Source organism: Chelonia mydas, chromosome 5, assembly GCF_015237465.2.
Source record: "Chelonia mydas isolate rCheMyd1 chromosome 5, rCheMyd1.pri.v2, whole genome shotgun sequence".
Classification (NCBI taxonomy): domain Eukaryota; kingdom Metazoa; phylum Chordata; order Testudines; family Cheloniidae; genus Chelonia; species Chelonia mydas.
Window position 1 is genome coordinate 46,925,969 of NC_051245.2, and position 16,547 is coordinate 46,942,515.

At 43.6% G+C, this 16,547-nt stretch overlaps 1 protein-coding gene across 1 annotated transcript in view; it reads left to right on the forward strand.

Annotated features, from left to right (window-relative positions):
• The window catches only part of ANKRD31 (ankyrin repeat domain 31), a 109,593-nt gene that overhangs the window by 18,850 nt on the left and 74,196 nt on the right, over positions 1-16,547 (forward strand). The window contains exons 7-11 of the mRNA XM_043546618.1: positions 888-1,556; positions 6,344-6,636; positions 7,014-7,153; positions 9,991-10,176; positions 13,458-13,600. Coding sequence (XP_043402553.1) covers positions 888-1,556; positions 6,344-6,636; positions 7,014-7,153; positions 9,991-10,176; positions 13,458-13,600 — 1,431 coding nt within the window. The remainder of the gene's footprint in view (positions 1-887; positions 1,557-6,343; positions 6,637-7,013; positions 7,154-9,990; positions 10,177-13,457; positions 13,601-16,547) is intronic.

Sequence of the window (16,547 nt, forward strand, 5' to 3'; positions counted from 1 at the left end):
CCCACGTGTCTGGCTGGTGAGTCTTGCCAAAATGCTCAGGGTTCAACTGACTGCCATATTTGGGGTCGGGAGGGAATTTTCCCCCAGGTCAGATTGGCAGAGATCCTGGGTTTTGGGTTTTTGTTTGTTTTGCCTTCCTCTGTAGCATGGGGCGTGGGTCAATTGAAGGTGAAACTAGGGTAAATGGTGGATTCTCTGTAACTTGAAATCTTTAAATCGTGATTTGAGGACTTCAGTAACTCAGCCAGAGGTTATTGGTCTATTACAGGAGTGGGTGGGTGAGGTTCTATGGCTGCAATGTGCAGGTCAGACTAGATGATCATGATGGTGCCTTATTGCCTTAAAGTCTATGAGTCTAAATAACTATATTTACCCTACTTTTTGCATAATATTCAGTGTTGGATGTGGGACAAACTTTCTGCGCCCTGTCAGTAGTTGCATGTGATTTAAAACAAAACATATATGTCAGATTGTATCTGCAGTAGTCTGCACTTCTACTATTTGCTTTACTACATAATGACTTCATGTCGTACTAAAAAGGAAAAGAAATCATCCTGAGCATTAACATGGGACACGAGTACCCTGAGAGCAGGATCAGACCTTTGATCTCAAAATAGTGGTAGATTTATTCTGCATCTTATCCTGGATCTTCAGTAATAGGGGTGTCAGCAATTTAATTCATTCTGCCTTTATGAGTAAGGGTACAGTCTACCCCCTATTAAGGTCAATGGGAATTTTTCCATTGTGGAAATTCTTAGGGGCTTGTAGCTTGCTTTATCAAAAAAATTGTAAACCTAATATTATGAGCATTAATGAACTGTAAAGTAAATGTTCATTACATGCTTTTAGAAACATTTCTCCATTTTTGTGAACATTTTTTCATTTAGATTTCACATCGATTAACTGATGAAGATGACTCTCCCGAAAGAAGCCTACTGTCAAGTGCAGTTGTAAAAGAAACATTAATGGCTCCAAAGGAATGGACATCAGAGAATGTATTTCCAGGTGTTTTAAAAGATTGTCAAAGTGCCACTATGACCATTACTGAGATAGATACTAGGGTAAAAGATAATTCTCTTGAGAAGTCTACACCTGACTTTATTTTATCATCAACGTCAGAGAAGATTTCCAGGGAAACATTAACTGAACAAAGTATAATGGCTGATGAATTTGAAATTAGAGATTTGCTGAAACCACTCAGTGATTCAGAGAGTCCAGAAATGATAAACCCCTTGCACGACACATTACAGTGTCAAGGTGATGCTCTAGCTGTAGATATATCAGTAGATGAGAACAGCAATGTCCTGCCACTAGAGCTTCTGACAGCACTGAACTCCTTTTCAGAATCTGTAGTACAGCCTCTCCGTCAATTAGTAGGGAAGGAAAGAGAGGTTAATGCTGAAGAAGAACATTTGAGATCAGAACCCAGTATTTTCCAGATAGATGACTGCACTCAAATAACAGTTAACAATTTTGAACCTCAATTTTCTGTGAAGCAATTGGAAGAAATAAAAGCATTAACAGAGGCTGCATTTCAGGGTACTTTAGATGAACAAGTATGTACATGTTTTAATAGCTATTTTAAATGTTTTGTGTATCTTACAATATTTTACTGAAGAGTTAATTTTTTCTAAGATGTTATTAGTGTTGGTATAGAATTATTGAGTCTAGAATTTACATTTTTATTACAGTCTTTTTTTTTATTTAAAGTCTACTAATCCTTTTCTACTTTTTCACATCAGTTATTGAAGTTTTTAGAATGGAGAAATCCTAGTAAACTTCATCTTCTTGCTTCATACTATTCTATGTTATGCAATATCTGCTTTTGCGTTCCCCATCATTATAGTATCTAAGCATCTCACAAATATTTAAAAATAGAAATAATCTCTTCTCAGCCTGTATAATGACTAGCTTGATTAGCTGAAAGGATTATTTTGTATGTATAATTATATGTGAGAGTTTGTGTGGTGTATGTGGGAAGAATTTACTGAGGGAAAAAGTACTCCATTTAAGAAGGAACAATCAGTTGTACACATACAAAATGGGAAATGACTGCCTAGGAAGGAGTCTTGCAGAAAGGGATCTGGGGGTCATAGTGGACCACAAGCTAAATATGAGTCAATAGTGTAACACTGTTGCAAAAAAAGCGAGCATCATTCTGGGATGTATTACCAGGAGTATTGTAAGCAAGTCACGAGAAGTAATTCTTCTGATCTACTCCGTGCTGATTAGGCCTCAGCTGGAGTATTGTGTCCAGTTCTGGGCGCCACATTTCAGGAAAGATGTGGACAAATTGGAGAAAGTCCAGAGAAGAGCAACAAAAATGAATAAAGGTCTAAAAAACATGACCTATGAGGGAAGATTGAAACAATTGGGGTTGTTTAGTCTGGAAAAGAGAAGACTGAGAGGGTACATGATAACTGTTTTCAAGTACATAAAAGGTTGTCACAAGGAGGAGGGAGAAGAATTGTTGTTCTTAACCTCTAAGGATAGGACAAGAAGCAATGGGCTTAAATTGCAGCAAGGGAGTGTGACATTCCCCTTGGTGTTATCTGGACCGGTGATCTGCTAGGTCACTCCAATCTTTGACTCTGGGAGACAGCCTTACCCTGCTCTGCTGTGAGACCCCCATTCCTGGGCTGTTCATGCACAGCCTCTGGCATGTAAGCTGCTCTTTGGATTTTGCAACCGAATGACACTAGCTAATATCTCTAGTTCCGGACACAACCCTAGGAACCTCCATTTTGCAGTGCCCATTTTGCAGTGCCCGTTATGCCCTCTGGACGCTGCAAGCTTATATGAGTTCGTCAATTTTACAAAGAAATTGATATGTACCAGGCTTGTTATCCCAAGGGGAGCCTCTGACACACTTCAAACCAAACGCACTGCTTCAAATAGAATAAACAAATTTATTAATTATAAAGATAGATTTTACGTGATTCTAAGTCAAAGCGTAACAAATCAGATTTGGTCAAATGAAATAAAAGCAAAACGCATTCTAAGCACTTTCAATGCCCTTACAAACTTAGATGCTTCTCATCACAAGCTGGCTGGTAGCTCTTCAGCCAGGCTCTCCCCTTTGATCAGTGCTTCAGTCGCTTGGTGTGGTGTCTGTAAATGGAGGTGGAAGAGAGAGAGAGAGCATGGCCAATGTCTCTCCCTTTTATCATGTTCTTTCTTCCCTCTTGGCTTTGCCCCCCCCCCCCCGCCCACTTCAGGAAGGGGGGTGACTCACTCAGAGTCTAACAGATCCTTTTGTTGTTGCCTAGGCCTTCATCCTTGGTTCTTGTGAGGCTGAGCTGGGTTTGTCCCATACATGCCCTGATGAGATGTGAACTGCCTCTCTGTTCTTGGAGAGTTTTTGCCTGGGCTTTCTTTAAGCCATGAGGATACATTTTCAGCCTCATAACTATATACATGAAATTATAACCTATAACATTACTGTAACAATTACTATAACATCAGTATAACAACAACAACATGATGCTCAGTGCATCATGAGCCTTCCGAAGACGCCCAACATTACAAACTTTGCATTGGCACACAATGCATTTGCAGTTGCACACAATCATTTTATAAAGATGAACATGGGGGTGCAGGGTGTTCCCCCAAGGTACAGAGTGTCACACCTCCACTCTTTGCCTACTGCAAGAGGGTTAGTCACTGACTAGCTTGAAAGCAGTTTGTGTTACAGTTCTCTTGGCACACAGCCATTAAGGCTGTGAGGCAGTGTGCCTCAGTTTCCCCATTCACACACAGCAAACCAGGTTTTTTATGGTTTCTCTGCTGTAATAATCTCTAAACCTGTTTACAGGTATTAATTGAAAAGTAGCATTATCGTAAGGTTTAACATCCGTGTCAAAATTCTTATCCCCAAAACTTATCTGTGATAAAAATTTTGGTATTAATGTTGTGTGTTTACAAGTATCTTTATGATACCACACCTTCTGTTCAGATAGTGTAGTTTGAGGTTAGTTTGTTTGTTACCCAGGGTGTCCTTTGACCCTCTCCCATGTAATCAGCCACTGACTTTTCCTTTCCTCCATTGTTCCCCCTGTATGGGCTCTTAATTTAATCATGTTTCTGGAATTTTGGTGTCTCAGGGTCTGGCAAGATAGGTGTTCAGGGGATCCTGCACATTGGCTGGCCCTTTGGGGAGCGGTCTCCTAACCCAGGACTGTACATATGCAGAAAATCCAGCTCCCCTTTTGGGGTTACCCTGTGTGTTCCCCCTCCCAGCACTGAGTCCTTCCCTGCCCCCTAGAGGGCTGTGATCTGTGCTCTCTGGGCTACGTGTGTTAACCCTTCAATCAGATGCACCTTTTCCCAGCAGCTCTCCCATAATTGCTTTCTCTGTTGTGGGGGAAGACACCCCCTTCTCTGTCAGTTGGGCCATTTGTATTCTCACAAACTACCACCTGGCAGTTTCCTGGTCCCAACTCCTCCGTTATCACAGGCATTGGAGTTGCATCTTGATTTAAAGAGAAACATTTTTGGAAAGTAACTGTATCAGAAATAGCATACTGAAAAATTGGGACCTGGATTGGGGTACCCTCCGCTACCCCTTTCTCTGTCCCTGAGAAGTCAGTTGTGTGACTGCTCTTCTCCAGGAGGTCAGTTCCACTGTTCCTTCTCAAAACCTGGGTCACAGGCTGAGTGCTTGGGTGCACTGATGCTGATCCAGCCATCCTCCTAGTGTCCTGGACATTCTGCCCCAAGTGACTAGTGAGGAAACATTCCTGTGCCCCCACTATTCCTTCCCCAGTTTCCTCCTCTGGGGCTCCTCCTAAGACACATTTCTCTGTGCTCCCTAGGAAGGGTTCTGTCTCTTGTTCATCTGCAGAACTCTGCCAGCTAACAACTGGGACAGTTTCCTTAATCGCTGACAACACTTCTCCTGCCCCTGCACCTGAGGGCATGTTTCCTCCTGCTGGAAAGGAGCTAGTCTCAGCCCCTCCCATACTTGGAAGCACCCTACTTCCCTGCGGTACAGAGTCTCAGGAATCCTCACCCACCTCAGTGGTTTCTGAGATCCCCAGCTCTTCTCTGGGCTCTCCTTTGGGACACATTACTCTATGCTCCCTAGAGCCGGTTTTGCCTCTGGTTCAGCTGTGACCTGCTGGCAGCTAACAACCTGGGCAATTCTCTCCCTGGCGGATGTTACACCCACCCCATCCCTTCCTAATGTGGTGTTGCCTCCAGCTGCAGTGCAGGAGTTGGTCTCAACCACCCTCCCACCTGGAAGCATGTGGTTTCTCCCTGCTGCAGAAGAATCAAGGAGACTCTCTCCCATTCTCTCAGCAGTTCCTGAGACCTTACCCTTTCCCTCGGGGGTCCCAGCTTAAAACTCCCTCCTGCTGCAGGCAAATACTTTAACCTGAGCTTCACGGAAAAAATCATTACCAAGAAGCAGGCCGACTAGGAGGTGTTCTCTTACCCCCAGAGTCAGAACACTTTCCAACACCACATGGATTTTAGCTAGTGGTCTGAGGAATCTGCTTTCGCCCATCCCCACAATCTCTGCCATTTGGCCAGGCAACATACTAGCCTTTGGGACCACACTCTGCTTAACCAGAGAGATCTGGGCCCCTGTATCTCTCTGCCCCAAGTACTCCCTATCATCAATTTGGACAGCCTTAACATACTCCATATCTGGTTCTGCAGAGGCTAACCTCACAAAACAATATGATAGGTTTCAATTGCTTGGGGGGTTTCTGTGTTGAGGACAGCAGAACTAACAAGCTATTTGTTGCCCACTTCCTCCTAGCACAGGGCATTTATTCCTCAGGTGATCAGTTGAATTACACTGATAGCACCTTTTGGGCTCTTCTGCTTTTACAGGAGATTTGGGATGAAGTTAGAGGAATGTTTTGGGGTAAGAGAATGTTTAGGCTCCCAACCCGCTTCTCTCTTCCCAGGGGGCTCCCTTCCTACCAGTTTCAAACCCCTCTTTCTGTGGCCTGCCCTCAATAGATGCCTGATTCTGTTTGAAGGCATCAGCTAAAAAAGCCATATCATCCACTGACTTTACATCTTTGTCCCATTACATCCCTATTTCCTGAGCCATCCACTTCCCTTGCTGGGTGTTCTTAGTAGTTCCAGTGCCTGCAAAGCATGGCACACAACTCCAAGTGCTTCCCTCTGTGTAGGGAATATATTTGCAGAACTCCAGTTATTAAGTAACCTATTTATTCTAAGTCTCTATCTATCTATCTATCTATCTATCTGTGCATGTATAACTTAAATGACATTTTGCTTTTAACACCACACACAATAATCCAGGCACAGCATTTCTTTTTAAAGCTTGACTACCAGTAGTTTGAAATAATACTTTTTGTCACAGCTTGTAGGTAACCAGAAGAACCAAGACTTGATAATTTCTGATTACTGCAATGTCGCCTCTTATGACAAACAAGCTGGTGAAGGAAATTCAGGTTCAATAGAGAATACCTCGGATGTAGAAACTACCAAAGCAACTTCATATACATTAAGGAAGTCAACTCGAATAAGAGAAAATTGTACTAGAAAGCACATACATGAAGTTTCCAGTTGTTATAAAATGCTAGAAGAAACTCAACAGAGAATATATAGTAATGATGAAGAAACAGGAAATAAACTTTCATCTAAAGATTTTGGGTATGACATATATAACATAAAAAGCTTACTTCTCTTCAGGCATGAACTCTTTATCTATCTCTCTTCCAATTTATTTAATAAATATGAAACATACATGCCTTTCATTCCTCATTTCTACTGTGTAAATGTTCATTTAAATTGCCTGAAAGGTAAAGATTTTACATTTTCTTTGAAACACTCAAGGTCATATTCTGCACTGATTTATACTCCATACAATCCCATTGAAGTTTGTGTGATTACATGGAGTATGCATCTGCACATAATTATAAACCTCCTTTACAAATTAAATGTTTACTTTTAAATCTAGTATAAATACTACATTGTTGTTTTATAAAGTGGAGAATATTTTTATTCATTCTGAATAAATCTCTCATCAGTAGAACACAAGACTCTGCTTGTAAGGACAGCAAAGAACAGTGTTCAGAGCCAGAAGCCGGTACATACCAAACATCAACTATGAATGTAAACAGCAAGGTTGAGCAGATGAGGAAAAGCCAAAGGCTTGCAAAGAAAATTAGTAAGAGATGCTTCTGACATTTATTTGCCAGATAAGTTACTCTTCTGTTGAACTGATTCAAACAAATGTACTGAACCAGAAAAGTATAAATTTGTTGGATGGTGTTTTCAAAGTCACTGAAATGTGGATTTATGAGCTACCTTTTTAAAAAGCTTTATATACATTAGTTTTAATAATAATCCATGATACTTTGTACCAGTTTTTATTCCACTGTTTACAGTACAGACTCTAATAATTGACCTGCTTACACACATCCTTCATAAAATTTAAGAAAAACATTCAGGGGTGAAAATCTAATTTTGTAACATTATAATTGAAATGACTGAGTATTCAGAAACACCAAAACAAAAAAATAGATCCAGAGTACAAATGTAGGTCCTACAGTTTGACTTGCAAAGGCAAACTGCTTGTGCAGAGTCTCTCTGAAGTCAGTGTGACTCAGCGTGCACAGGAATTCACCCCCCTGGAGTAGATTGCAGGTTTCAATCGATTTGATGTATTTTTATGACCTCCATCACAATTACATCTGTGCACCTCACATTCTGTGATATATTACTCCTCGCAACACTCCTGTAAAGTAAAGAAGTCCTATTATTCCCATTTTACATGTGAGGAACTGAGATGTAAAGAGACTTGCTCAGGGTGACACAGGAAGTCTGTGGCAGAGCACACAATTGAACCTGGGCCTCCTGACTACTTCATCCCCTAACCATTGAACCATAATTACTTTTAAGATTGGAGTGTTATAATTATTTCCATTTATGCAAGTCCAGTTTGGCTTTAACCGTGTACCTAATATATTTTAAAACTTTTTGAAGGTATACGTTATATGACATATAATAGTAGGTATAATATAAGTTGTTAATTATAAATCTACCACTACCCAGCACCTTGCTTTCAGGAAGGGTTGTCAGTATTTCCACTATAACCATGCTTACGATGGGTTTTCTAATCAGATGACTCATATTTATTAAAATAAAGTCAGCAACAGGTTTTCATTCAAGAGCAAAATATTATTTTTAAAACAAAATGCTCAAAATAAAATGTATTTTTCTGTTTTCATCATGATTGGCTGTAGTTATATGGGCAAATCCTATTGCATAGAGCAAAATTAATGTACATCAGTGTTCACCAACTGGCCGATCGCAATCGACTGGTTGATCCTGGAGACTCTACCAGTCGATCGTGATCTCTGGCTGCAGTGGGGCTGCTGCTAAGGCAGGCTCCCTGCCTGTCCCAGCCCCACGCCACTTCTGGAAGCAGCCAGCATGCCCCCATGGCCCTGGGGGAGCGGGAGTAGGGGTCTCCACGCACTGCTCCTGCCTGCAAGCACCGCCCCCACAGCTCCCATTGGCCGGGAACGGGGAACTGTGGCCAATGGGATCTGCGGGAGCGGTGCCTGCAGAGAGGGGCAGCACACAGAGCCACGTGCCCCCCTCAGGGGCCGCAGGGGTGCATTGGCCCCTTCCGGGAGTAGTGTGGGGCCGGGGCAGGCAGCGAGCCTGCCTTAGCCGTGCTGCACTGCCGCTGACCGGGAGCCGCCTGAGGTAAGTGCTGCCTGCACCCCAGCCCTGAGCCTCCTCCCAGAGCCAGCACCCCATATCCCCTCCTCCTCCGCAACTCCCTGCCCCAGGCTCAGCCTGGAGCCCCATCCCACACTCCGAACCCGTTGGCCCCAGCCCAAAGCCTGCACCCCATCCCGAACCTCAACTCCCTGCCCCACCAGCCCGGTGAAAGTGAGTGAGGGTGGGGGAGAGTGAGTGACAGGGATGGGGTAGATCCGTGTGTATGCGGAGTGAGTGAGGTGGAGCTTCGGGAAAGGGGTGGGGCCTCAGAAGGGATGGGGTAGATCCTGGGTTGCACTTAAGTTCAAAAAGTGATCTTGTGCGTAAAAAGGTTGGAGACCACTGATGTACATGGACTTTCCTCCATTTCAAAAATATCAAAAGGCTGAAGATTGGAATCTTTAGTCACAACCAGCCAGGCTTCTTGTGCAGCCTACAACCACAGAATATGGAGAGGGGTAGCTCTCTACTCCCACATGAGCAAAATGTTAAGCTATTGGATCTGCACAATGAATGGACCATGCTTGTGCCCTTGCCATGCCTCCTGCCTGGCCATAATCCATCCCCATCCTTTTGCCTTCAAGCATAGACAGTAGCCCTGGAACACCTCTCCACAGCATGAAGGGAGAAGGCAGAATTCCCCACTGCTGGTAAAGTGTAATCTTGTGCCCCAGTACAATAGAAATGGTTCCACTACATTTGAATCCTACATTATGGGTGCATAATGGAAAGCAGGATTTGTTCCAAAGTATAATAATAATGTTTGTTTCTATATTTTGTTTTGTAAACTTAAGCATACGTAAAACACAAAACATAAAATAATTGCTAATAGATGCCATAGGTTTGGTAAGGACGAGAGGAGTGACTGCTTTTCTTTTAAGGAAATGTAGCACAGGATAGCAGATTTGATCAAACTTGTTGAAAATGATTAGTACACTTTGCCTAAAATGTAGACAGCCAAGAGTTTAAAAAAACCACTGTTTAAAAGCCATATTCTTTCATTCTGTGCATTGAACCCATTTGATATCAGGAGATTGGTGCAGAGTTTATGGGGTTAAATACAATCTTTAGTAAGTGAGATTGATGTTTACATATTTTACTGAAGGAGCAACTTTCTGAAATGTCTGTTTTTGACAGGTTAGTAGTTGGGCAAAAATTCCTGTTGACAAGATTTTTCTTCAGAAAACTTGTATGCTAACTGTAGTGCTGAGGCCAAAACAGTAATCAAACATATTTTTTCAGTTTACCAGATCTTTATTTTATGTTTTTCAGCAAAACAAACCTCTGTTAAAAATTTTTCAAATACTGCACCTGTTGCCTCCATTCCTCTTTCAAAAATCTGTAGGAAAAATCTTTTTGGTGAGACCTTACTGCATAAAGCTGTTGCTGAAGATGATACAGACCTTGTACGCAAAATTATAAAAGTTGGTGCAAATGTAAATACTCAGGATTATGCTGGTAAGTTTCAATTCCAATTAAAAGATAATTTTATGAATTACAAAACAAATATGTAAGCATAAGTAATAAATGCTCATGCTACCGGATCACAAACAGAAAGATGTTTTAGAGTTGATCCACCACTTTTTTGAATTCTTATTAGTTTAAGTTCTTATAAGTTCTCACGAGACAGGTAATAAATGTGAAGAGCCATATATGTAATATAGACATTACCTCCAAAACTCCATGTTAATGCACTGATTTTACACCCTTCTGGCATGCATAATCTGTAAAACAGCCCAGAATTTGGCTTGATGGAATCAGTCTTGTTTCTTATGAAGTTAATGAGAGTTTTGCCCTTGACTTAAATGAGAAAAGGATTGTGTCAAATTTAGAGCCCAACAAGCATTCTAGATATGTACAGGGGTATCTCCACCCGTGGGTAGATGGTTGAAGGAAAAAGCTATTGTGGTCAATGGAACCTTAGTGTGTTTTGATGCAGGAAGTGGTGGAAGGAGGATTAGAAAGCACTCTGGGCGTGGATCGTCTATCTTCTTCCCCAGTTCACTCTGCTGATTCAATAAGAACACTGCCATACAGGGAACTCATGCAAAGCTAGGTCAGTGCAGCTCAGGGCTTACATACTGCCTTCATCTTTCCCAAATCCTCTTTCCTCCATTGAGTGGAATTGCTACCTGGGTGGCAGAACCGACATGAGAGGGAGTGGAGGCTAGTGCCCCTGCAATGGAATACTCCTGGGGGAATTCTGTGCCACCTCTCCTGTGCAGAATTCATGTCCCCCTACAGATTTCTTTGCTTCCCTGCAGAAAAATGACTTTCTGAGGGGGAAGCAAAGGGAAGCCACAAGAGTGGTCATGTGACCCTCCGCAGCAGTATGTTTTGGGTGCCCAGGGCAGCTGGCAGAGAGATAAATCACTGTGAGGCAGGGGGCAGGACTGGGGAAGACCTGGCTGGTGGCTTCTACCCTGTGCCGGGCTCAGCCGCTAGTCTGGCTGGGCTGGGGAGGACGGGACTTCCTCTTCCCCTGCACAGCATCCAGAGCCGGGTCAGCCCCAGCCCTAGATTTCTCCCCAGGCTCCAGGAAGCTCTGCAAACTCTCTCCCCCCCCCCACACCCATCACTCCTCAGCTGCAGAGGGAGGGATCACTGTACAGGGAGTTGCTCCCTCATCTGCCCAGTGCCCATGCATCCAGACCCCCTCATGCCCAGACCCTTCCGCCAAGCCTCACCTCCCCACACACACCCAGAACCCCTCCTGCCAAGCTCCACTCCCCCTGCACTTGGACCACCCTGAAGAGTCACCCGGATCTCCACCGAGCCCCAACCAGGAGCACCTGGATCCCCAACCTCATTGAGCCCCATTCCCATAGCATCTGGACCCCCACACTGAACCCCCCATACCCAGACCCCCCTGCCCAGCTCTGCCCCCCCACCCACGCCCCCACTGATGAGCTCCAACCATCTTCATCTGGACCCCCCTGCAAAGTCCCCTTACTGTTGCACCCAGAACCCCCCAACAAACCCCTGTGCATCCAGATTGCACATACACACACGGATCCCCCACTGAGCTGCCTACCCCCAGATTGCCCCACACAGAACCCTCTCAACCCACACCTGGATCCCCCCACACTAAGTCCCTCTGCACTTGGATCCTGCCGGGCTGAGTCTGCATGCGCACACCTGGTGCACCTGGCACAGAGGGTCAGGGCCCTGGGGTGTTTCTGGGGCAGGCCCAGTTCTTGCACTGGGGAAGGTTTGGGTGCAGCCTCACTGTTGAGTCTGGGTCCCGGGGGGAGCTGCAGAGTGATCTCCCAGCTCAGTGCTGCCAGTGGCCTGTTTCCCTCAATGCCATGCTGGAGCCACCTCATTTATTTGACAAATAAAATTTGTAGGATTTTAAAATATTGTGTGCAGAATTTTTAATTTTTTGGCATAGAAATTTAAATTTTTTGGTGCAGAATGCCCCAGGAGTAAATGGAAATATTGTAGAGGCTGATATATGTTTCTACCCCAACATGTCATTCCTTGTAAGCTGTGTGCATGCATAGGAGGGTGGAGGTGAAGTGGGACTGGTGGGGCTGGAGCAGCTGCTGTGGCTCATGGGATTGGGCTGGGAAGCAAATAGGAACAGCTACTTCCTGCTATGTCTCAGTAGCTCCCCATGTTCCCAATGCAGAGAACCCAACCTGCCCCCTCAGCCCCAGATTTCCCTCCCTCCCCATGCAGAGCATCTCTGCTCCACCTGCTACTCAACCTCTGATTGCTACAGTTCTGCTGTCTGCAAAGGTGAAAGTTGGATTTGTTCTATGTGATCAGAAAGGGAAATGGAAAATGAGTAAACATTTTTCATCACATTATTTCTTAGATTCTTAGATGTTCTAATGTTCACATTCTTAGATGTTCTTAAAGCAGGAGGTGAGACTAGGTGATCACAATGGTCCCTTCTGGCCTTAAAGTCCACGAGTTTATACATTTAATGATGCTTGGAGATACTGAAATGGACATCAACATGATCCCCACCATTATTAATTGCTAGTGTCTGTTCCTGAGACAGGAACATATGTTGTATTATTCATAGCTCAGGTTCTTTATTTTCTCACTTCTCTCTTAATTATCATCTCCAGTGTGACTGACTAAATAACAAGACCACACACAAAGGTTGTTGGGTGTATCTATCTAGCAGCTGGGAGGTATAATTACCTGTTTGTGTAGACTTACACGTGCTAGCTGTGCTTGAGCTAGCATGCTAAAAATAGCAGTGGCTTGTCTAGGACCTCCAATGAGGTTGTACTCCGGTAGCTAGCCCAAGCCGCCCCGCATGCTGCTGTAGCTCCACTGCTATTTTTAGCATGCTTGGTCAAGTAGAGCTAGCACATGTATGTCTACCCCCACTGGGAATTACACATCCCAACTGCTGGGTAGACATACCCAAAGCGTAAAAGTTTCATTCACAGAGAAATTGCTGGTATGCAAAGGTTAAGGTTTCTTTCCTTTTTGAGCCAATACATAATCTAACATCTACATTTGTTATAATGGCATGCAGTTCTTAGGCAAGTGCATATTTTGACAGTTAGGACCTCTCACCTACATCACATTTGAACCATATAAAAATTTGTCACATGGTCAACTTATTCTTAAAATATTGAAATTTCTAATAAATTTAGACTATCTTAAAAATTAAAACTTTATTAAATAGTCTGCAAAATGGATAAAAATTGGTGTCAAGAATATTATTCAGATATGAAATGTAAGATTTAGTTGATAATTTTCGTTTGTTGTAGGCTGGACTCCACTACATGAAGCCAGTGTGGAAGGTTTTTATAAGACAGCAAATGAGCTTTTGAAAGCAGGAGCTGATGTTAACTGTAAAGGAAGTGAACAAGTAACACCAATACAGGATGCAGTTAAAGAGGGCCATTATGAGGTATGATTTCTATATTTGGGCACAAACTACATTTTACCTATAAAAATTCCTGTGATTGGGTCAGGGAGGTTACGCTGCATTTCAGTTTCATTACATGTCCTGCTAATTATTTAGAATTTAGGGTTACATGTTAAGATTTCAGAGTATTTGGAATTCTTGCTGCCCGACTTCTGATAAAATCATGAGCAACACTTTACAGATTTGTTCTTTAGTGTGTGATAGCAGAAATTAGCTGCATTTTTCTAACTGTTTACGAAAATAGCACAGAAAAGATCATCTAAATTGATAATGCTACAGGTCTCACGCTTCAGGTTGTCTGAAGACATCAAAATACACATTATTGCACAATTGAATATGTTTTTTGTACTTCCTTTTGAAGTATGAGACTGCTGTTGGAGACAAAATATTGGACTGAAAGTAGATCAGGGTTTTGATCTGGACTGACACCAATATTTTTTTCTATTTTTTTCCCCCATGTGCATAACAAATGGCTTCTAGAACTCAAGTTTAAAACTTATGGGTGCAGTTTCTCCTGCTATATTATTTTCTCCACTTACTCTGCCCTTTCCCTCATTCTTGCTACCTCTTTGGTCACTCATAATCTCTATTTCCTTCCTCCCCATTGACTAAGGACTATTTCTATATTAGTGACTGTACACGTGCCTATGCATGCGGTTGTGTCATAACCCACACATGAACCCCAAAGCATGTGTCTGAAGGAATGTAGAGAGTGAGTAAGCTAGCATGCCTGAGGGGTGTGGATAAGGGTCATGTACCAGGACTCAAGTTTCAATAGTCCTCCACTCCCATTCTGACAATGCACTGGACCCTTTTCTTCCTGACCCTTGCCCACTCTATAAAGGTTCCTGTCCCTTCGTTTTCAGTGGAAGTAGCGTGCTGCAGTGACCAGCTTTCCATTGAACTCATACAGATCAATACCGGTGAAAATGCATCCTGCTCTGAGAGCAGCCACTTGGCCCACTGAGCACACTTGGGTGCTTATCAATGTGTGGTCAGAGTGCACTGTCTTCCTTGACTTCAGCCAGAGCGGCAGGAACATACACCTGTACCAGGAAATTTCATGGAGGCTGGAGAAGGCAGGCATTGAGCGGTCTCCAGCCCAGGGGCGGGAACACATGAACCAGATGAGGCTTCCATACAGGAGGGCAAAAGACTCAAACAGTCTCTCTGGGATGTGGCTTCTTCTACATGCCCCTTCTATGAGGAGCTTGACCAGGTGCTGTCAAGGGCTCCTGGTACAGAGCCTGAAGTGGTTCATGATCCCTTCCTCAACCCCACCAGCCTCATTATCCAATAGGATGCTGATGAGGGCTAGAGTGAGGAGGCAGCACGGACCATGGAGGGTGCCCCAGAAGACTTGGAGGATGAAGAGCATGTTATTCTGCACCTCTCTCCAGTGGAGCCTGTTGAGGAAGCCTCCTACCCTGATGAATCCAAGGAGGATCCCGAGTCACGGCAGGAACCAAAACCTAAGGCTGGTAAGTTACAATGGACCTTCCCTGCCAATATCCCCTCTTCATCTTATGCTAAATTACTGATTTTATGATCCAGGGCATTTGAAATACTGTGCACTGACTATTCCACTCTGGATAATATGCCATGCATTGCTATGTGTCTGTGAGTTTGAACTGCAGTGCTGAAAGCCATGGAATTGTCATGCCCTCTCTCCCTACCAAACTCCTCCAACTCTCCCCTGCTCCCTCCAGCCCCTGCTCCCCGCCCCCCCAGATGGTCCCCAAGCAAGACATAGTTATAAATCAATGATTTTATTGATTTCTGATGAACCTGTATTATGCATTTGGATAAAGCTGTTTCTTAAAAACAGATTATTCAGGAAAAATCATTGCCTCTGTGTTTGTGCATTTCTTGGCCAGGGGTCAGACAGCAAAGGCTCTGGGGCTGCACAGATCCTGGGAAGGAAGGGGTCAAGTTAGAAAAATCCCAGTTGGGGATGGGACAGTTGCAGAAAGCTTATAGTAGGTTGTCTAAAGTTAGTAACAGCTGTCTTTTGTCTTTTAAAGATTACACAGTTTCAGTGCTTCTCCCACCTTCTGATCTTACCATCACCTTACAAATGGTAGCTATGTGGAACGGGGTGGGCAGGTGGAGGGGATGTTAGGTCTGGGAATGGGGAGGGAGCAGAACACAGTTGTAGAACACTTTGGTTCTCTGAGGAAATGTTAGTCACAGCAGTCCTTTCTCCCTTAGAAGATTACAAAATTGTTACTGTCCCTGTCCCTGGTGTATTGCCTCTCCCCGCACTGTGCTATGCTGCACAAGCATATTTCAGCAAGTTTCCAGTGTAGCAGAAACTCTAGCTGGACAGAAAGCCACTTCTCTTTTCCGTTCTGGTATCTTGGAAACAGCTATGTTCTCCAAATGTTACCCAGCCTTTAAAAAAGGAATTGCAAAATGGTAACTTAGCACCCTGGAAGGAAGTGCCACTCTCTCTTCCCCCTGCCCACTACCTTGAGACACTATGAACATTTAAATTTTTAAAAGTATTAGTACAGTTTATTTACTATTAGGAGCCTGTGCTCCTTCCTCATGGGCTGCAAAAGTTGCCTAAGAACCAAGGATAGTTTAAAAGTCACATTCATGGAATGCTGAAAAGTATCAAAATTGTGGCCTTCTACAGTAAAGTTATGTTATGTGGGGGGGATTTCTGAGCTTTTTCCCAAGGACAAAAATTGTAATTCTACCCTTCTCTTTCAATTGTCAGGACCTTCAGTTCCTGAGAGTGAAACCATCCCACAGAAAGGGCTGGAGCAATGCCCCAGAGACAGATGGAGAAGGACTCAGGAAGAGCTGCATATAGGCATGGGCGGGGGAAACCAGGAACCATTTAAATTCCTCTGGGCATGGAAGGATTGGGCACTTCATCAGGAAGAGACACGGATGTACTGGTTCATGGAGCAGGAGGAAC